At 47.4% G+C, this 22,730-nt stretch overlaps 1 protein-coding gene across 1 annotated transcript in view; it reads left to right on the top strand.

Moving 5' to 3' along the window:
• Window positions 1-20,813, top strand: part of LOC142559260 (uncharacterized) — a 41,081-nt gene extending 20,268 nt beyond the window's left edge. Inside the window, exons 4-8 of the mRNA XM_075670884.1 lie at window positions 1,410-1,531; window positions 7,977-8,124; window positions 13,002-13,184; window positions 16,247-16,369; window positions 19,940-20,813. Coding sequence (XP_075526999.1) covers window positions 1,410-1,531; window positions 7,977-8,124; window positions 13,002-13,184; window positions 16,247-16,369; window positions 19,940-20,110 — 747 coding nt within the window. The 3' untranslated portion in view covers window positions 20,111-20,813. The remainder of the gene's footprint in view (window positions 1-1,409; window positions 1,532-7,976; window positions 8,125-13,001; window positions 13,185-16,246; window positions 16,370-19,939) is intronic.
• Window positions 20,814-22,730: the final 1,917 nt, after the last annotated feature.

A 22,730-nucleotide genomic window follows, 5' to 3' on the forward strand; every position in this document is an offset into this window, starting at 1 on the left:
TTTCCTCCCCTTTGAATTAATGTGTTTCCTGTACAGGTATCTCAAAAACTCTCCCAGCCCGTTTACTTTCTTAAATATTCCTCAGTCATTCTTCATAATCATTTTTACTGCAAGTTTCCCTCACTTCAAAACTAGTCCTGCCCATATCAACCTGCACAGCTTCATTTGTAGTCTTTCCGTGAGGGCCCAATGCGAGGCGCCCCACTGACCTTTGGTTCCCATCAAGTCCTAATTGTACCCCTGATTTAAAGCAAACAACAGCATTTCCAAAAGTAAGCCCTGGAACCATAACATCTTTCCACATACCCCGGAGCATGTCGTATCTATTGTTTCAGTTTCAGTTTAGTATTCTTTAAATACAACGAATTGCTAAGGTACTTTATACAGACGAGGGTCCCAAAGTCAAAGACTGCAACGGGACCCTCGTCCCGTCCCCATAGCGCTCTCTGCTTCATTATGGCTGCATTTCTCCGCGCATGCGCGGAGGCGAGCGCCATCTGGTGGTGTTGCAAGGAACCCAGCGGCGTGCGTCGCGCGCGTACTGTGCTGTGATTGGTTGGCATATTCGGCAAGCGAACAGCCAGGCGGCAGTCACGGTCACGAAACAACGGCGAAGTACAAAGCGAAAAACTTTGCCCTTAAAGGGCGGGAACGGAAACAAACGAGGGTGAAAACACCCATCGCGCATTATCACTTCAAGATGCAATGCGTGTGCGCCGATCGAAGTGGTGGTAAATGCGTATTCTACGCAATAACAAGTTCGTGGACTTGTTAGACGAAGGTCAAGCCCACTTATGACGACGGAATAATCGCATGCATATGGAATGCGCTTTTACAGGTAAGCAAACAAAGCAAGAAAAGTAATTTGGGTCTACTGGAGTCGAAAACCTAGGTTAACAATCTGCGAGACTTGCATCTCTCACGACGCGAAGCTGCCAAAAGAGCGGGGACGCAGAGCGTGGAGAGATCCTCCTAACTAGTTTTTTTTCCCTACTAAGAATCATGACTTTCATAGCGGCCAGCCTTCTCCACGTCAACGCGTCCTGTGTCCAAATCCGCTTCTTTATTAGGATCATTTAATTGTACGTGACGTTTTTTTGCATTCTGTTGTGTGCTTGGCCTGCTTGCAGAGAAGTGTCACGCTGGCTTTATGAAATAGAAGAATTGGGAACAAACACAAGTCCATATTCTTCATAGTACATTCATGGCACGGAAATAAAATTTCGTGATGGTAAACTATAAACTAAAGAAGCAAGAAAGCAGGAACAAATACCATGCTGATAAAAGCAATCAAAGAACAATCATCATTACTCGTCTTTTTATTTTTTGTCAGTTATCTCTGTCTAGTATATTCAAGGGTACATGCGCTGATCTCGTCTTATTATGCGTCCTAACGCATTTCTTTCCAGAAACTGAAAAACCTTCAAGGCAGCGACGCCAGCAGGAAAACGTTAATAGCTCTCGGAATGTCCAATTATCGCGACCAAAACGCCTATGGAGTCCTGCAGAGCATTTTCACCGATGCTGTCAAGTAAGCATATAACGATTATTGACGCCATTTCTTTCATCTCTCATCTTTAGAGCACGCCCAAAAAGTGTTCAAATGTCCATTTGTTCTATTTTTCAATGTCGGCTTCTCTAGCAAAATTTCTAACAAATGGAATACTGCAGACCCAAACCATGCAACCCGTCGGCTTGTATTTGCAGCATAAATGGCTTTCGCGTGAACTCGCCTGGTCTCACACTTTAACATTGTGACACAGTAAGACGCGTATATTGTACCGCAAGTACTCTGCGAGACAGCAAGCACCGAACTCTAGTGTTGCGTTTCTCGTCGTTACGAACACAATAAAGAAAGTCGCAGTTTCGCCTGAGAGTATAGACAGTTACACAAATTAAGGATGTTATGTTTATCGGGTGTATAAAATTGTAAACAACTGCTTACTAACTAAATAAGAAGCATGGTGTCACGAACGCACAGGCACACATTAGCAGATTTCACTCATGATCATCACCATCATCATCAGCCTGGTTACGCCCACTGCAGGGCAAAGGCCTCTCCCATACTTCTCCAACAACCCCGGTCATGTACTAATTGTGGCCATGTCGTCCCTGCAAACTTCTTAATCTCATCCGCCCACCTAACTTTCTGCCGCCCCCTGCTACGCTTCCCTTCCCTTGGAATCCAGTCCGTAACCCTTAATGACCATCGGTTATCTTCCCTCCTCATTACATGTCCTGCCCATGCCCATTTATTTTTCTTGATTTCAACTAAGATGTCATTAACTCGCGTTTGTTCCCTCACCCAATCTGCTCTTTTCTCATCCCTTAACGTTACACCTATCATTCTTCTTTCCATAGCTCGTTGTGTCGTCCTCAATTTGAGTAGAACCCTTTTAGTAAGCCTCCAGGTTTCTGCCCCGTAGGTGAGTACTGGTAAGACACAGCTATTATATACTTTTCTCTTGAGGGATAATGGCAACCTGCTGTTCATGATTTGGGAATGCCTGCCAAACGCACCCCAGCCCATTCTTATTCTTCTGATTATTTCCGTCTCATGATCCGGATCCGCCGTCACTACCTGCCCTAAGTGGATGTATTCCCTTACGACTTCCAGTGCCTCGCTGCCTATTGTAAATTGCTGTTCTGTCCCGAGACTGTTAAGCATTACTTTAGTTTTCTGCAGATTAATTTTTAGACCCACTCTTCTGCTTTGCCTCTCCAGGTCAGTGAGCATGCATTGCAATTGGTCCCCTGAGTTACTAAGCAAGGCAATATCATCAGCGAATCGCAAGTTACTAAGGTATTCTCCATTAACTTTTATCCCCAATTCTTCTCAATCCAGGTCTCTGAATACCTCCTGTAAACACGCTGTGAATAGCATTGGAGATATCGTATCTCTCTGCCTGACGCCTTTCTTTATTGGGATTTTGTTGCTTGCTTTATGGAGGACTACGGTGGCTATGGAGCCGCTATAGATATCTTCCAGTATTTTTACATATGGCTCATCTACACCCTGATTCTGTAATGCCTCCATGACTGCTGAGGTTTCGACTGAATCAAACGCTTTCTCGTAATCAATGAAAGCTACATATAAGGGTTGGTTATATTCTGCACATTTCTCTATCACTTGATTGATAGTGTGAATATGGTCTATTGTTGAGTAGCCTTTACGGAATCCTGCCTGGTCCTTTGGCTGACAGAAGTCTAAGGTGTTCCTGATTCTATTTGCAATTACCTTAGTAAATACTTTGTAGGCAACGGACAGTAAGCTGATCGGACTATAATTTTTCAAGTCTTTGGCGTCCCCTTTCTTATGGATTAGGATTATGTTAGCGTTCTTCCAAGATTCCGGTACGCTCGAGGTCATGAGGCATTGCGTATACAGGGTGGCCAGTTTCTCTAGAACAATCTGTCCACCATCCTTCAACAAATCTGCTGTTACCTGATCCTCCCCAGCTGCCTTCCCCCTTTGCATATCTCCTAAGGCTTTCTTTACTTCTTCCGGCGTTACCTTCGGGATTTCGAATTCCTCTAGACTATTTTCTCTTCCATTATCGTCGTGGATGCCACTGGTACTGTATAAATCTCTATAGAACTCCTCAGCCACTTGAACTATCTCATCCATATTAGTAATGATATTGCCGGCTTTGTCTCTTAACGCATACATCTGATTCTTGCCAATTCCTAGTTTCTTCTTCACTGTTTTTAGGCTTCCTCCGTTCCTGAGAGCATGTTCAATTCTATCCATATTATACTTCCTTATGTCAGCTGTCTTACGCTTGTTGATTAACTTCGAAAGTTCTGCAAGTTCTATTCTAGCTGTAGGGTTAGATGCTTTCATACATTGGCGTTTCTTGATCAGATCTTTCGTCTCCTGCGATAGTTTGCTGGTATCCTGCCTAACGGAGTTACCACCGACTTCCATTGCACACTCCTTAATGATGCCCACAAGATTGTCGTTTATTGCTTGAACACTAAGGTCCTCTTCCTGAGTTAAAGCTGAATACCTGTTCTGTAGCTTGATCTGGAATTCCTCTATTTTCCCTCTTACCGCTAACTCATTGATCGGCTTCTTATGTACCAGTTTCTGCCGTTCCCTCCTCAGGTGTAGGCTAATTCGAGTTCTTACCATCCTGTGGTCACTGCAGCGCACCTTGCCGAGCACGTCCACATCTTGTATGATGCCAGGGTTAGCACAGAGTATGAAGTCTATTTCATTTCTAGTCTCGCCGTTCGGGCTCCTCCACGTCCACTTTCGGCTATCCCGCTTGCGGAAGAAGGTATTCATTATCCTCATATTATTCTGTTCCGCAAACTCTACTAATAACTCTCCCCTGCTATTCCTAGTGCCTATGCCATATTCACCCACTGCCTTGTCTCCAGCCTGCTTCTTGCCTACCTTGGCATTAAAGTCGCCCATTAGTATAGTGTATTTCACTCGCTGACCGCGAATACTTGCTATCATAGAGCTGGAGTGAGACCGCGCGGCAGGGGCGGCGAGAGAATTCACCTTCGTGCTGACTCGTCAACGCGTACTAAGTGGCGATAGCACAGCGAACACGAAGCTATCAGCACTCGGCGCACTCTGTGTGCATCGCATGTCGCTTTATGACAGGGTTCACGCAAGGTGTCGCCGCACCCTACGCGGTCCCGAGCATTAAGAAAGCCGAACCTGTCTTTCACTTGAGAATTTCGGCTTCGTGAAGCAAGTACTTCTAAAGGGGCTTTCCGTAGCCTACCTTTGTCCACTGCAAGACTTTGAGCTAGGAGGTTTTGCAATGGATGCTACATGGCCCCGACGAGCACGCGGATGCCGACAACTTGTGGAAGCCGCGAAATTCACAGCATGATCGCAAATACAGAGTTATAGCTCAGCCAGCCAGCCGGGCGGAGGGCCCAGCGGGCCAGCATAGACACCACTGGGCATGTGTGGTACCACATGCACAGTGGTGTCTACGCTGTCCCGCTGAGCCCGCTGGCCCACTGGCTCTCTGAGCTATAACTCTCTAATGACCTTCCGCCTGAACACACTGTCGTCCTCAGATGTATTCTAGAACCGTATAGAGACATTTTCGACTTCAGTAATTGGTCTTTGGACCAGGCATTCGTTGTCCCGCATCGCATACACAGCGATGCCAGCTCTCTTCACCGATCGTTCCTATCGAGTGTCTGCGTCTGAGCGAAGCGTCATTCAGCAAGGAGAAAACAGGAAAGAAGATGCTTGCGAAGAATATTATCCAGCCATCCTCCAGTCGCTGGGCACCCCCTGGTGTTTTAATGAAAAAGGAGGGTGGATCACGGCACCTGTGTGTAGATTATCGGTATCTCAACAACACTACTAAGAAAGACGCTTACCCCTAACCGCAGGTTGATGATGCCCTTGACTGTCTGTATGGTGACGCTTACTTCTCTTCTATAGACCTTTGATCTGAATATTGGTAGATTGCTGTGGACTCCAGTGACCGGGAGAAAACGGCTTTTGTAGCTCCTGATGGGCTTTACTTTCGGTCTGCGCAATGCCCCGGCCACATGGGCTCTCTGCTTCATGGGTTGAAGTAGCATACACGCTTATGTTATTTACTCAACCGAAATCCGCACTGACGCAAGTAGCTACAAAATGGGCGCCGTCTCGGCCCAACGTCAGCGGGGAGAGAATGAAGTAATCGTTTATGCAAGCAGGCTACTGTTCGTATCGGGGACAAATTACTCATTTACAGAACATGAGTGCCTTGCTCTCGTGTGAGCGGTGGAAAAATTTCGCCCTTATATATTAGGCCGACCATTCACTGTAGTTTCCTACCACCATGCCGTCTGTTGGCTTGCCTCTTTGAAAGACCCTACAGGCAGGCTCGCTCTATGGGCACTGCGCTTGCAAGAGTACACCTGCATAGTCGTACGCAAGACAGAGAGCCTGCACAATGATGCGTATTGCTTGACCCACTACCCTGTGGCCGACTGTGACTCTTTGCACACTGAATCCCTCAATTGCGTCTTTTCCCTGAGCCAGTTGATTAAGGTATGCCTTATTAAGAGGAATAATCGAGCGCCTGGAATCCTCTGCTAGCGAGTCCTCTTTGTGAATGTTCACCCTGAAGGATGGTACTTTGCATCGGCGTAACGTGTACCCTGACGGTGCTGACCACCTCCTAGTTATGCCATCACACCTGTGCTACACAGTTATTCGTGAGCTGTACGGCGCCCCAACCGCTGGCCACCTTAGTTTCACACTCACACATGACCGCGTGAGCCATCTTTTCTATTCACTTGACCTAGCTCACTCCGTACAACGTTATGTCAGCGCCTGCGAGCTCTGTTAACGCCGAATGAAACCGTCTACACTTCCTGCTAGGTATCTTCAACCCATCGACGTTCCATCTGCGCCCCTCTTGCGCGAAGGTTTGCGCCATATCGAACCCTTTGCTACATCTGCTTCAGGAGACGAATGGATTGTGCTATGCAATGACACAAGCATAGTCGACCAGCTCTGCTACAGACGTGGCGGACATTCTCTTCCGTAACATAATTTTAGTACATGGTACCCCACTTCAATGACTGACTGATTGAGGCCGGACCTTCCTGTCGAAAGTCATCGAGGACATCCTGCGCGCCTAGCCCACGCAGCACAAGATAACCACGTCATATATCCCACAGAAGAACGGGCTCACCAAGCGCTTGAATCGGACGTAAGCAGACTTCCTTTCGCAGTATGTGTCAGCTGACCACTATGATTTGGACCTTGCACTGCCATACCTGACATTCGCATAGACTTCCTCTCGCCACGACACTGCTGGATACTCTCCTTTTTATCGTTCGGACGTGAAGCAACTTTACCGTTAGACACAATTCTTTCTTCTCCACTTCAACTAGTAGAGATGCACGCGACGCCATTGTGCGGGCTGATTACGCGCTGCAGATGGCCCGTATTAGATTTATGTCCTCTCCAAGAGCATCATAAGCGCCTTTATAACCAGCGACACCATGACGAACATTTTGCTCAAGGTGCCTTCGTGCTACTCTGGTCCCCTTCCCGGCGTGTGGGCCTGTCTGAAAAGCTCCATCCTCGCTGTACCGGACCATACCGCGTCCTTCCACAAGTGACTGACGTGACGTACGATATTGTGCCCGCTAGTCCCGCATTCAATTACTTCAGGTGGAAGGTCAAACTTAATCCGAAGCCCCACACTACAGCGACATTCACGATCATGCAGCAGTTTCCGAAGGAAAAAAACTAAAAAATGAATATAAATTTCTTAAATGAAAAACACGATAAGCGGCTCACTTGCGGGGCGATGTTTTAGATGCGCTCTAGCGTGGTGGTGGAAAACCGCTTGGATGAGCCCGATTGAATTACGAGAATCGCTCACCCTGTGGCGTCTATGTCGGACCGCATAGCGGAGTGCCAAAAATTGAGCTTGACTGTGAAACTATGCCTTGCGCGAACCTTTTCATGAGAATATTGCTTATGCGAATCATTCCGCAATTTGTCCTTCGTAATTTCTCTACCTCTTGTTTTTGCTTCATTTTTATTTCATTTTGAACGGTTGTTCCCCGTGAAAGTGCATCACGAAGTGCAACATATTTCTGGATCTTAGATGTAAGCGCTGTGTTCTTTTATACCTCTTACCTGGGCACCATAGATGTATTGCATGCCCTTTAGGAGTGTGCATGAGTCGTTAAACACGTTCTCACAGAAAGTGAACGGGTGGTCAGAGAAGGAATCTTTCGTGGATGAAAGCAGTGCTTCGCGAAATGCACTTGTCTCCGTCAGAGAACAACTGCACGTTGCCAGCGTGGTGGCCTTGCCGGAGGCAACGACCTTTGTCAAAACACGAGCTCCAGCCAACGACATGCCGTCGTCTGACGAACTTTGTTGGTTGCCTGTATATGGACACGAACTGTCTCATTCATAAAGAAAGTTCTTTTTTCTCCCGTTCATCACTGAACAAGGCGCATTGTATATCAATTTGCTACAGCAACCACGTGGCGGACACGGTCATCGCCTACAGCTCTGTGGGATGGACCGATAGAGATGGTACCTGCTACAGCCACCCACCTTCCGTTTTCGACAACAGCGCGTTCAAGGCATCGGCTGTCAAGGAAGCCGACCGGGCACCTGACATTGTGAGTAACGTGCTTCCGTTACGAAAATCTTGAACATCTATAAAAAAAAAGCAAAGTAGGGGCGTGCAAGTTTAAAAAATACCGAATACGACTCCAATAGTCTCTTAATTCGTGTGCGATTCCAGCAGTAAATATTCGAGGTTGTTGAATATTCGCCTCTATGGAATAGTACAATGGTAAAGAATTACTGCCGTCTGTAGGGAGGAATACAGATGCCAAGCGGAAGCTCTCGCACATGATTGTGATGCAGGAAAGCCGCAGCTGCGGCGCGTAAGCAACATTGGCTGAGCTAACGTATGGAGGACAATGTTTCTGTGTAGTGTAGTTTCCGGTCGTTAAATAATCCTGCCTCGCCCTGGGCGACACGCGAATTAGTTGTCTCGATCTAGTCAAAGCAACATATTGCTTGGTCGATCTCACGATATTTGGATTGTTTAAAGCGATGGACCGAATCTGCGAAAAAATACCTGTAGGCTAATCCGCCAGTGAACGAAAAACATTCGAATTATGAGACAACATACGCACCGGAACCACGACATGATTATGAGGAACGCCGTAGTAGTGGACCCTGAAATAATTTTGACCACCTGGTGTTCTTCAAGGTGCACCTAAAGGCCGACACGACCTTTTTTTTTGCATTTCGCATCACATAAATGCGGCCGCCGCGCACAGGATTCGATACCGCGCCCTCGAGCTCAGCAGCGCAATTCCACACACACGTGACTACCACCGGGTTATCGTTCAAAGAACGTGACGCTCTGTGACGTGCATGTGGCGAACTTTGTTTCGCTGTTATCAGTTTAATGGTGCACGAGATAGGATGACTACATATTAGATACATCTAATCTACAAATTTGAATGTGGTAAAACTGAGCAATATTTGGCATTCAATTCGATATGCGAAGGCCGTTTATTTCGGCAGCAATTATATATGCACATTAAAGGGGAATTTCCTCCAGCGGTGTCGCTGCGAGGTTTTGTATGAAGTCGCCGTATGCTGTAGGTGCGAGGAAAAGCTCGCGAAGGCGAGCGCAGAACACAGTGGCTTGAAGCGGCGCGTCTTCTTGCGCGTGCAGCAAAGGGGCCAACGGGGGGGAGGAGGGGGTGGCGTGAGATGTGCGCGTGCTTAGAGGGCGAGGGGGTCCTATTAGTGGGCATTTCCTCTTCTACTCCGGCTATGGCGGATGAGCGCGGCCGCCCGCGCCCTCTCTTGGAGGTCGTCTGTGTGACGGGTTCGAAGGCTGCGCCGCCAGAGATAGCTGATGGCTTCGTGTGCGTTTTCTTCAACATGCCTAGCATTGAAGTCACAGGCAGCACGAAGGCGAATTCGCTCACAGCTACTTCGCGTTTCATCACGCCAGCGCTTTGACGACGGTTGCACGCGGTCATCGATTGAGATGGGTTCGTGTTTGCCCACGCGCTCGTGACAGCAGGCTTTTAATTTAGTTAGTAAGCGAATGTTTATATCGCATTGTATCCACCTGATAAAACTACTAGCCTTACTTCGTTTAGCTCTCTAATTTGCTATCGCAATCGGTGCTTCACCTTTCGAGTGGATGTGTCTTTTTCAAATATTTGCGATTGATTCGATGGAAACATTCTATGATTGGACGCCTCTATACGTCTGTAAGCTACAGCTTATAGGCAACAGTCTGTTACATATTTCAGTACGTTGATGCCATTCGTTTAAGGTCAAATCATAAAGTGTACTCGGCAGCTATCGCGAATTTATGAAGACATTGTCGACAGAAACGACACGTTGCTGTAGCAGTCGAATTACAGTCAATAGCAAGAAAGCTGCAGCATGGCCCATCTGAAGATGACACTCAACGGTAATGCGTTAGCATTTATTCAACGTAGCGACACAACGCATTGTCACCATCGACACGACGAATGCATGAGGCGTCACTTGTAGCGGGACTCCTTTTTCGCGCTTGCCTAACAACACTCAGCGTTATCCAAAGCCGCCACCGCGAAGCGCCGAGTATTAATGGATTGAGTTGCTGTCTTGTTGGAAACCCTGTGACGGTTATTCCACAAATATACCGAAATATCCTTAACGGACTGTAGGTTCGTTGAAACATTAATCGTCAAAGACTTTGTGCGGAGAACATTTATCGCTTTCCTTCTTTTTAATCTAACTGACTAAATTCGGTGGCCGATAAGCTAATATTAGCGCCGCTAAACATGCAGACCTCCATCTAAATATGGCCCTGATGGTTCTCACAGCCTATGCATCGCTGGGAACTATCAGAACAACAGATTGTTGTAAGGGGTAATGGAAGTAACAGAGACATGCTTAGTGCAAAGCAAAAGAGCTTTATCGACAAACTTCTGGCGCATAGCCACCGCCGCAACAAAATACACAGTAGAGAATAGAGGTAAAATCTATATGCTGTTACGAGAAAACGGCAGACAAAGAAAGTACGCGCAATCGGGTATCGCTTCATACGAACACGTGCATTTGCCGACTTGGAGCGCTCGCTTACTGCCATCCGGATAAAATAAGGCCATGTGCAAATTATTAGCAGCACTAAAGTTCCGTTTGCGCTTTCGGCCGAGAGCGTTGCATCACTGGCGTGCAATATTTTCCCCAGAAAGCGATAATGGTGCTTCTCTGCATTCAGACTGCAAGTGGACCGCTACCGGGAAGTGGACGCCAAAACGCGCTCAATGGCGGCGTGGTCACGTGCTAAATAATGGCAGCGTCCATGCAGTGGCGCTGTAAACTGGTCCATGCAGCCACGGATAGAATTTGCCCTGCACAACATAGAGCTTACATGCGGGCGCGCCATGGGCACTACATGTGCTCGATGCCAGCGTCACCACGTAACGAGAACTTAGGCCCGTATTCTAAAGCGACACTCAATTGGAAGCTCTACCTCCACTCCACCGAGTTAAGAACAACGCCGCCCATTGATTGAAGAAGGCACTACACCTCGCCAGAATTCGCACGAGGTGTCAGCGAACCGCAGTGACATCTGTCGAGAGGGAACGCCGCCGTCCACTTTCGCGAGTCGAGGCGAAACGCGGGGTGCCGGGACGTTCCAGAATTCGGGGGTTAATCTCGCTCCTCCTTCAAGCTAGTAAAGTGCCGAGTGTTAGGTATCGCAGTTTACCGTCCAGAATCAAATCCCAGAGGTAAGGGGGACAGCAGATTGAATGCGGAGTGCTTGCGAAAAGCCAATAGTATCGTTTCTGGCAGCTGAACATGGTAGTCTTGTAAGTCTTCTCTGGGCAATGACGGCGCTATGAATACACGAGACGGTCGGTCTGCTGAAAATATTCCTTGACGGGGACATTTTCTGAGGGTCGCGGGGAAGATTAGAGGAAGGGCACCTCAGAAGGCACTTCCTCCGTGCCTTAGACGAGTTTGGTTCGTTCACATGACTTTGGTGAAAACGGCCGAACACGAGCTCAGCTCGCAAGGCAGTTCTTCGCCTTTTCTAGCGACGCTGTGGACGAGCCTAATTTTCTCTCTAAGTGTTCCTTGTCGCTTTTGGTAGGTGGCAGCACACAATTCACGGAGCAATGCAAGCTGAAGCCAATTTATCATTTCTTTTTTCCAAGTAAGACATGTTGATAAAAAAAATTGCCATCTTTTTCGGGATAATAGCATGACAATAGAGAGATTCACGATGTAGTTGGTGCGTTGTTGCTTGCTCTGTTTGCAGTGGTCGTCATTTTTGAGGGTCACTTCATTATTACTGAAGCTGTCGTAGCGGAAGAAGTGCTCTGCAAAATTCAGCAGACTGATTTATTATGATTACATATCAACAATAGGCGTTGCATGAGGCAGATTTACCACTCAGTGTAAAAGAAATATGCTCGAATAATAAATGGCTCCAGTGCTCATGATGTGTTTAAGTATAATGTAGTCGACCTGTAAACACTGGCACTGACTGATTGGAACAAGTAATTCTCGTCTTGCCCGCTTTACTGACGGAAGTCCACAGCGAAGAGCAGTCGACTGCAGCCTCGTAAAAAATAAAAAAAAGAAACGAAATCTTACACTCATGCAATTCTATGAGATGCCTAGTCTGGGTCTCTCTTTCTTTTTTTTTTTTGCCATGCTTAGCACAGATAATGCTCGGACAGTCGACCGTACAGGTATGCGGACGAAGCTTGGAGTGGACGTCTCTTAGACTTTAAGCTATTAACTAGATTTAATTTTTTTCTTTGTCGAATAGTTGGCCTCCACGTTCGTTGTAGAGTGACTTGCGCAGGGGATCACCATTTCTCAAAGCCGTATTTTTTTTTCGTTGTACCAGCGAGGCACCGAAGCCATAACTCCTTTGCATCGGTGTAAACTTCGGTATCGGCTTGCCCTTCAAACTGGGCACCATTGTTGGCGGGGCTGGAAGCCCACAACGTTTCTTCTAAGGAGTTCTCCCCACGTGATTGTTACGGTTTCTCGCAAGACGTGCGGCGTGCTCCGAAGATGCGTAGTGCTCTGAACACAGTGCTAGCCCAGCGACATGAAGCTCACCTTGCAGTTTTGAATAATTTAGTTCCGTTAGGATTCGTCGCTCTTCAGCCGTCACAGCAACGCAGCAGTCATGCGTTCAGAAACGGTTCTGTTTAACATTTCACCAACATGTACTTGTACCCACTCACTGCACACGTGAACATTCTATGAGTTCCAGTACTAGGTAGGGACAGCTAGTTTCCCGTCGTTGCTTGGCAGCCACCTTGCTGTAGCTCGTATTGCAATGCAGACCTATCTGTCCAAACGACAGTTTTACTAAATCATTGTCCAAGTATGCAAAGGCATGGGCTAATGTATATGCTTTATTCTGCGCCAGCAGATGCCTTGCATAGCCATCGCCTTCTTCATACCTTGTTTAGTAAAACTTACGTGTACATTCCGCGCACAGAGGAGTATCGCACAGATGATGAGGAGAGACAAGCGGTACACATCGGATACCAAGATGGGTCTTTCCTTCGAGCTCGGCACACTTGTCTACACTTTGAAGACGCCTTATGCGGGAAACGTCGTCACTGACGAAATGGTCAACGCCGAATGTGTCGCCTTCTTCGTCACCAACCTGGACGCTGTGGTAAGTCTGTCGCATTCCTTTTTTCACATTCGTGAGTTCAGTTGCCCAACCTGCGAACTGCTAATTTGTAGCGCTTCTCAACAGCTTCGGCGGAAGTTTGATGTCGCTTAATCTGTGGAGGGTTGCAGGTGAAGCAAATGCGTAGCTTCCTATAGGCTACGCATATCGTATGCCAGTTTAATCGATGTTGGTGTTAGTGTCACGCGCAAAACAAATCTGGGGGGGGGGGGGCGTTGCAAGCTTCCGTGGCCTTGCAGGATGGCAATCCAATTTCCAGCGAAGCTGTTACTTTTGAACATCTGCAACACGAATTTTAGCTCCCTGTAATTAATCACATACTTTAAAACGTTGCCCGTATATAATTGACCCGTACATAACTGGCCCCTTTGACAACTTGCACGTATATAACGCTCTCAACGATTGTTAAGAAATTTTAAAGAAGGACATAATCCATTCCTACCAATTTTACATGCCGGTTCATTAGCCAGAGAGTCTCCTAAGCGTATTTTCACTAAATTTGTTCTCCGTTGTGTTCACCTTTCCAGCACGGCAACTTGATAAATCCTACGTTGTCCGTAACACACGCCCATAACGCCCCAGGTAGCTTGCATACCTAATTTACTGCTAAATTTGTATTCAATACACACAGTTTGAAGGTTGACTGCATATTACCCATAGTCTGCCCCTAATTGTAAACAAGTGTAAACAAGGTGCCTTATTTAGTTCACACAGGGTACGGTGCAAACCTACTACAAGCCTCGTATATATTGCACAAAGAAAGAGAATAAACGACGCTTTAGGAATTATTTGCAACGCTTCTATTGAGGCGAGGAAAGTTACAGTTTCGTCACACATTGCACCTAACATCCCTTCCATTCGCGCCAAACTGAAACTCAGTGAAGGTAGAGTTATTGCAGAAAATTAGGAAGCATAACTGAAAACAGCCATACGAAACCTTCAAACAGTTACTTAAGAAATTGTTTAAGATAGCTGAATTTGATCCATGCGCATTTAACTTCCCACATTGATCTACAACAGCCTTCCCCACATTTATGCCAAAGTTTATCTTGGTCGCTTTTGTAGTTCTGCCAAGGCAACGGGCTAGGTTCTGCGTTGTTCATAAAACACACTCAGAACTTTTGGTAGCGTTTGCTTGCGTTTTATTTGAAAAGGCTCCAACAAACACACCAACTTCAACCACATCGACCATAACTTTACTTTCATCAAACTTAAGCGGAATGTCTCACTTATTTTAGAGAACTTAGTATTATGCCTAGTAGTACCAAGAACAAAACAAGAGCTGAATAATTATTCGTAACGTTCTTAATTAGGTCAAAAACGTTAAAATTCTGTGACACCTGCTCCAATTTTTACTAAATATAAGCTTGGTGTGACCAAGAGTTGACTGGTGATAGCGACCACTTAAGAAATATATTGCAAGAGCTGCATTTCATATACGCGATTTTGAATTCGTATCCTAACTTGCCACAACGGTGCATCTATTTTTCACAAATTTCATCTTGCAGGCACTTTTATACTGATTCCAGCGCCTGCGTACTAACTTTTTCGCTGCTCGTAAAAACTGAACATAACGCTCTGGAGCGCTTGAAGACATAATTTATTGCACAGGCCTTAGCTAACCGAAACACTTTGAAGTTTGCCTGCACAAAACTGACAACAAGCCCCTGAGTTTAACCAAATATAAACTTGGTTTAGCTCGTAAAGGTCCCTCGATACAGTGGGAAACATAGTGCTAAATATCCATATAAAGATACCGAGCACTTGACGCGGGAATGTTTTAGAAACGCTGCCTTTCATGCTCGCGCATTTCACTTCGCAAAAACGTGCGTTAAATTCGATCCGGGTGGCATTTTGCAGTTACGCGCCGAACCTCCTGCATTCGTAATGCAAGGCAAATACCGCAATGCATCGAAACACTTGCGTCATCGCCTAAGCATTCCCCGTAACGTGCCCTTTAATTTCGCCAGATACGAACAAAATGCCTTGTTTTGGTCACCGACCACATCGAAAGCCCAGGACCACCGAAAACACCGAGAACACTAGCAACAGAAACCTCGTATTACAAAGGAAAATACACAAAACGAAAAACGATGGTTTGGTAATTGTTTGCATCGCTTCTAAGTAAGCCTGCAACGGGAAAGTTTCTCCACGCACTGCATTGACTCGGCGTCATGTGTAATTGTTTGAGGAGTCTGAGAAACATTACAGATAACGGTACCATGGAACCCTGCAACGTTTGAATAAGTAATATTTTAAAAGTGCTTCAATATAGCATACAGTCAGTAAACATTTGCTCTTTGTCACTCTAGCACACTTCTTACTGCATCGAAATATAATCGCGCCCAGCATAGTTCACCGAGGAGACCAGGAAAATACAAACTACGCGCATCGCATACGGCATGCAAATGGGGCGAAGAGTTTTCACTAATTATTTGCAAGGCACATAGCAACCAACACTTCAAGCTTTAGGCATTTGTCATCCATCGTGTGGCCCTTATTTCCTTTAAATATGAAATCGTTACCGCCTTTGTCTTTGCAAAGAAACGGGCGAAATTCGTAAGCGTTTCACACAATGCCTCTAAGCGGTTATCGCAGCTACAGCTGCTGTTGCTGAGGAACTATGACGACAGAAACGTGTCTGCATTGTACCCCCCATCCAAACGCGGCCACTGGAGTCGCGACCCCAATCCCTACCTCGAGCTTAGAAGCGCAGGACATAGCTACACCTACTTCTTAGCTCGTTATTTGCAGCTCAGAATGCGGCTTCATTGACGCCTGGATGAAACTCAAGTGCCGTAGGACGCGGCTGTTGCTAAAGCAGACCACGAATTTCACCGACGCCACCTATGCGTTGACAACAAGATACTTGAATCGACAGGATATATGGTGGAGCGAACGGCCATGCGTTATGATTTTCTGTACGCTCGAGGCGACCAGAAGAGACTTAACCGTGCCGGTTTTGCTTGGTTATGTCGTAGCTGCACATTCGAAGCGATGAAGCACGGGCCATATGTGATCGATGCCCAGATGTTCTTTTTCAGCCTTGCAAGACCGATTTGCAGTTCAGGCGAATTGAACTATTCACGGGCGTCAACGTGGCACAAGTGACAGGCGATAAGACGAAGGCCATCTTCTTCGAGAGCGAAGACACCCTCAAGGCAAAGGTAAGTTCACGCACATCTAATGCATACACGAAGAATATTTTTTGAGTATGCGTTCGATGTTCCTGCGTCACGTATGACGTCTTATGACGTCCTTTAAAGTCATGTAAGAGGATATGCATCTATGCTGATATGCGTAGTACTGGGACGTCTTCCGTCAGGTCTGGTGGTTTCGTATCAGCGGAGTCATTTTGACAACAATGTCTCGAGCGCTACAGAAGACGACTGATACAAAAGTTCAACGATTGATCGCGTTTGTTCAATTGGAGGCAGCGAGCCAGGAAAATAATTCGTGCCTTGTATGATTGCGTTTTCAAGCGCAATGAATCTCTCCGTGACAGAGATAAGCATAGTCGAGATGAAGGTTAGAAGAAACGTTCGCCAAACCTGGTCTTCAAAATCATTAAATAGAAAATCAGACATCCACCCGTTCGTAGCAATTGCTACAAAGGAAACCCATACGGGTTCCTGGAAAGAAAAGCCTCGCAGTTGTAGAAAAATTCGTCCTCGTCCGGGACTCGAACCCGGGTCCGCCGCCTCTCCGGGGCTGCCGCACTGCCATCTGAGCTAACCAGGCGGCTAGCAGTTGAAGCAAAGGGAAAGGCAATATTACTCTCTTGCCTTTGCTTCGAGTTGTTGACAAATTCGACTACCATCTGCCTTACCATCTGCCAGCCGCCTGGTTAGCTCAGATGGTAGATCGGCTGCCGCGGAAAGGCGGTGGTCCCGTGTTCGAATCCCGGACCAGAACGAATTTTTCTTCAACTGCGAGGCTTTTCTTTCCGGGAATCCGAATGGGTTTCCTTTCTAGCAATTGCTACGAACGGGTGGATGTCTCATTTTTCCTTTATTAATTACTTCTTTCCACCTTGCGGGTTTCCGCAATGCTATTACGTCAAACTCTTGCCTTTGCTTCGAGTTGTTGGCAAATTCGACTTCGCCCTACTATCTGCTAGCCGCCTGGTAAGCTCAGATGGTAGAGCGGCTACCCCAAAAAGGCGGTGGTCCCGGGTTTGAGTGCCGGACAAGGACGAACTTTTCTTCAACTGCGAGGCTTTTCTTTCCAGGAACCCGTATGGTTTTCCTTTGTAGCAATTGCTACGAAAGGGTGCATGTCTGATTTGTCCTTTATTAAGTACTTCTCTCCACCTTGCGGGTTTCCGCAGAAATATTACGCCAATCTCTTTTCAATATGCAGCGAAGCACCATTCGAAGCAACTGTGTTGATTTTACAAAAGTGTGAAGCTCATTTTTGGAAACTGCGAGTACAAGTTATCGACTGACGAGAAGAGCAGATTCGACGCCATCTCCCATGTTGCTTCCGTTGTACCTTTAAGAGTTACCAAGTAACTGAATCCCATAGACAGATCCTAACGCTCGAATTGTCAATGGAGGTATGCAACCTTTCTTTCTTTGCCACCATCGAACAACGATACTAAGGCTTCACGCATCGAACAGACGTGCTGCGCTGAAGCAATGTCCGATGACAACGCCGTCAATGGCGATGCGCAACCAGTCTGCTCGACAGCCCGTTCGACAAGAGCAGTGTCGTTTCCTGCGAGCTCTAATTGATAGAAGAAGCCAACTGAGTTTTCTGAGAGAAGACCTTTCCAAGCAGTTGTTCATCGAAGGGGATGTTATGTTGTCCACGAACACGTTCAGGTGCATTCAATATTCAAGAAACACCAAATATTGGACCGTTCGTTTGAAGCTGTAGAGCCTGTTCCATAGGTAACACCCTATTGTCGACGTTGCCAAGATTTCCGATATATATCGGCCAAGAAACTGAAATGCGTCTGGCTGAAATCTTTCTTTGCTCGAAGCTTGAGGAAGCCGAAATAAATCATGCACATTCGAGCAAGTTCGCTTTAAATTGAGACGGAAGCATTGGACACCTTAATTGTCAACTTGCGCGCAAGATTCACAAGAAGTCTTCTTTTTGTATTATTGTCTATCTTGCGCAGCATGGTAATAATTCAAGCATGAACCAACTAGTATGCAACAAGGTATGACTTCAACATATTCGACTACAGATTGGAGCAGACCAAAGGTGACGGATTTTCACAACTGAAGTCAAATCTCAGGTAAACTCCATTCTTGAAGCCACGAACAGAATGTTGAGCTGAAGTTTTCAAGGGCCTATAGACAAAGCGGCAGAACACGTGCTCTCAAGCCTGCATGATCGGTGTGCTACGTCAGTACAGCGAACAGTTTCATCCCCAACAATCGAACCTATGATGAAGACATCTGAACCGGTTTTGGGGTTTTACAAAACGTGGGAATTAGTGGTGACCGCGATCCACCACAGAAATGAATTATACCTGACGAGATCAAATATTGTATCACAAGTGTTGAGGAACGCTATGGGAACTCAAAACACAAAACTCTTTTCCAGCATTTCTACCATTCGTAGGGTGGTGACGGCCCCGGAGATTTGCGCGCGCTGGCGCGTCCAAATATAGAAAATCGCAAAGCGGTGCACCTGGTTCCTTGGAACACCTCCAGATGGCACTCGGCTCCGCCGCATCGTAAAGCCCCTTAAACTTCGTAAAGTAGCGCCACGCTTTGAAGAATGCCGCCTTCTCCTCGCGCGCTCTGGCCGCCGCCGCATCGCTATAGGCCTAATAGCATCACGTGGGCCCTCGCCCCGTGCATCAGCGTCATTTTTGCTCGAGAACGTCTACGGGTGGCGAGTAGCGCATGTTGGCGCCATTGCTACGCTCTAGCAGTGTAGGCGGCGCCACGGTCGAGGAGAGAGCGTGAAGGAGAGGAAAAACGAGGAGTGAAGGCGGAGGAGGATAGTATCGCTACTTTACGAAGTTGAAGGGGTTTTACCGCAACGTAAAGCTTCTACCTCAGGAAAAGTACCACCATCTCCTTTCTTGAACAGTTTTTTTCTACTTTTTCTTTGCGAAAGCAAGTGGACGGTGGCGCCCCCTCGAAAGTCCCCTCTGAAGCTCAGTCCGACTGGACAATTGCTTTCCGTGCTATCACTAGGCACCAATCGACCAATAGGAGATGCAAAAAAGAGAGAAGCGGCATTGTTCAAAGGATGGCGGTATTTTTCCAAAGGTGGATGGGCTTTATCGCATCGCGGCCCACGAAAGACGATGCGTTCCTACGAGAAAGCTTGCCTTGGTGCATAGCGTTCGCTGCCAGCGTTTCCCGGTAACCATTACCGTTACATATGCTGCAGTTGCCGGGAAGCGTTAGGAGTGAGGAATCTTTGAATGCTAAAACGTTCCACCCATTTGAATGCTAAAACATTCCACCCATAAAGGCGAAACTTGGGCGTCCTCATATTTTTTTTTGCGTCAATGGGGCACCTTTCTTTCGGAGAGAACCTTATGAGGAGCATTCTGTAGCTTTGTGCTACACTCCATCACATCACGTTCTCCTCTTTCTTGAATGTCTTGCACAAAGCGCCTTGTTGGTTGCCGGTGCAGTATGGTAACGTAGCCGACGCTTCGTCCTACCCGCGGGCGCACATTCAAATGTAAGAACGATTGAGAGGTGGCTAGATTGTGATCTGCGGGTGAGTTGCCTAACGCGCCTTTCCGGTTCCGCACGCAGTGCCTCAAACTGGCCGACAATTCCACCTTCCTGCGGGGGGGCATGTCCATGCTGCTGCTGAACGCCCACCTCGGGGACCCCACCCAGAGCTGCCCCGGTCTGGACGGTCGTGAAAGGGGCGAGATATTCTGGCGAATCGAAGTGGTCAAGACAGCGCTCAAAATACCGTGACCCCGAGCCGCGAGCATGAAGATTGCGAGAAGTTCCGGAGTGTGCGGCGCCAGGGGCGGTGTGCTTCAGTGTGCCTTGTCTCATTTTGTGCGGTAAAATGATGCCGCCTGGGCAACTGCATCTTTTTTTGTTCGCTGTCATCACATAGCCTAGCCCAACTATATTAAATTTTCCCTCGTCCATTTATTCCGCGCTGTCTTAAACCAGTCTCTCTGACCGAATGGCTAACAGCAAGCAGCGGCGCTTTTTAAGAAATTTAAGCCTACCGAAACATTTTAACCAGGGCGAGGAGACCAACGAATGGCGCGGGCGTGGTAATAACCTATTCATGAGCAGCGTACTTATAGCCGCGTGTACGTCCACCTCGTGAGGAAGCGAGCCCAAGCGTCGCTAACGCAAGCATGGCGCCCTTCGCTGCTATTGGTGGCCAGCCGCTGTGCACGGGTGATGCGCGGTGAACATTGCCAAATGAAATCATTCGTTACACAATAGACACTGTAGTGCTCTACCACGTTCCCAAAAGTGTGGCTCACACAAGCAGCAAAGGCAGAAGACAAATCTCCTCGCAACCTGGCTGAACCGGTCACGTGTTTTCTGTAGATAACATTTGATTAGGCGTATAGAATATTTTAGCGGTTGTCCTGGGCCGTCACGCAAGCTCAATTGATGGCCTATAAAGGGAACACATGAAACGGCTGTTCCATGGGCGCACGTGCCGGCTATAAAAAAAAAAAAAAATTTGCTTCCGCGAAGCTTCCTTTATCGTCGGAAGGAGGCACCTCAGGCCGCAGCCAATGTCACGGGGTCGGAAACGGCATTCGCCTCCTCGCCACCGCGCTGTGGTGGTTATGCGCGGCCACCCGAAATTTGTTCAATAAAGCAAAATGATTCCTCGAGCCACAGCGAGAATACGTCTTTGTGCTCATGAAGTCCAGAGGGATCGCAAATGGGTTGGTGTGTCTTGCGCTCTCCAGTGCATTCTTGCAGTGCTTTGAGAATGCGTACATTTTTTTTTGCGTATCGCCAGACGTCTACAGCTCGCGAGTCCGTCTGAGAGCCCCAGGAGGTCCGAGCAAAGAAAAGCAAGTACAAGGGAGCGATGAAGGTGACTTTTCTTTAAAGACACGTAAGAACTGGGCAGCGGCCGGTACCTGCGGCTGATGAGAGTAGTTCAGGTGGCTGGGCTGATAAAAGCACGTTTATTTTCATAAAAGCCAGCAGAAGCAGCCGATTCGACCTCGCGGCCCAATTTCCGAAGTTCATCACGAACTTCTTTAAACGTGACTTCGGCAACGGTAATGCAATGAGACATCGCGACTCAGCAAGTAGTATTACTATCGCTGCGGGGCGCGCGCGTCCGAGCAGCCCGGTTGCGCGTAGCGCGGCGTGGTTTCACGAGAAAAGTAAACAAGAGAGGAAAACTGCCCCGACATGATGGCGGAGCAACGCCAACTTCCGGATTCACTTAGCTTCAGAAAGAGCGACGTCAGGGCCCCTCATCAGTTTTTTTTCCTTCTTCCATGGCCTCTATTGTGGCACGAAAACATGGCCGCCACAGCACAAGAGAGAAAGAAATCGACAAAAAGAGAACTTACCACGTCACTAACCCACATGAATTTCATGGTCACTCTGTGTATAATCCTTTTGTTCATATAAAAACTTTCAGTTGTTTGACCAGCGCTTGCCCTGTCTTCTTTCTCGTGTTTCGTTTGTGCGTGGGCTGCCCAGGAATGGAAACCACTCCTGTCGCATGCGCAAGCAGTGGCCGAAGTTCGCGCGTCCCGAGAAATTGAATATGTGCACGATGCATTGACCGTGACCGGAGTTCATTCCTGCACCACCGCTGCACCGATCGATCGAGCTACTGGACGATACACGCCAGTGTCGTGGTCGCGCCGGCATTGCAGAAGCAGAAATTATTACTAATACTTTCAACATCCGTGTCTTGAGCACATTTAAGAAATGACCAAGCAATTGACATTGCTGCCTCTATTCTATACTTTAGGGGACGTAATAGTTAAAGTTATGTGCGCATGTCTTACTTGTGCTATGCGGCGATATATTTTGTTTATTTCCGCAGTGTCGGAGGAAGTCCGTTGTCGCCATCAGAGACAACACGGATTTGTAGCAAACATATTGTGGGAAAATAAAAAAGATTTTACCTAACACGCATCGTATATGTCGACGATTTTTCCGGCGACACATCCGATGTCGTTTCCAATTACCCGCTCAGTGTCACTTACATGGCTCAGCAGACGCTGCCCTTTCGCCGCATTGCGGCCATAAAAATAAACGTCAAGCGTACCGATCTTCTTAAAGGCAAATAGAAGTCCTTCGAACAAAACGTCCACGCACACACACGTAAGCACACACACCTCGCGCGGTACGAAACGTGCCGAAGCACGCGCAGTGCAAGAGGCAATCAAGGCGGTGTGAACGATGCGAGAGGCGTACCACCCGCTAGTTGAATTTTGCCCCGCATGCGGCGCTTCCACGCCGGCGCAGCAGCGGCGCTCGCGGTGCCGTTCTTGTCTGTTCCGGCGTCTATTCGGGTCAGCTGTCTTTCTCCTTCGCTCCTGAAGCATAAGCCTACAAGTGGTGATGTAGGACGAATACGATG

Source organism: Dermacentor variabilis, chromosome 10, assembly GCF_050947875.1.
Source record: "Dermacentor variabilis isolate Ectoservices chromosome 10, ASM5094787v1, whole genome shotgun sequence".
Lineage (NCBI taxonomy): Eukaryota > Metazoa > Arthropoda > Arachnida > Ixodida > Ixodidae > Dermacentor > Dermacentor variabilis.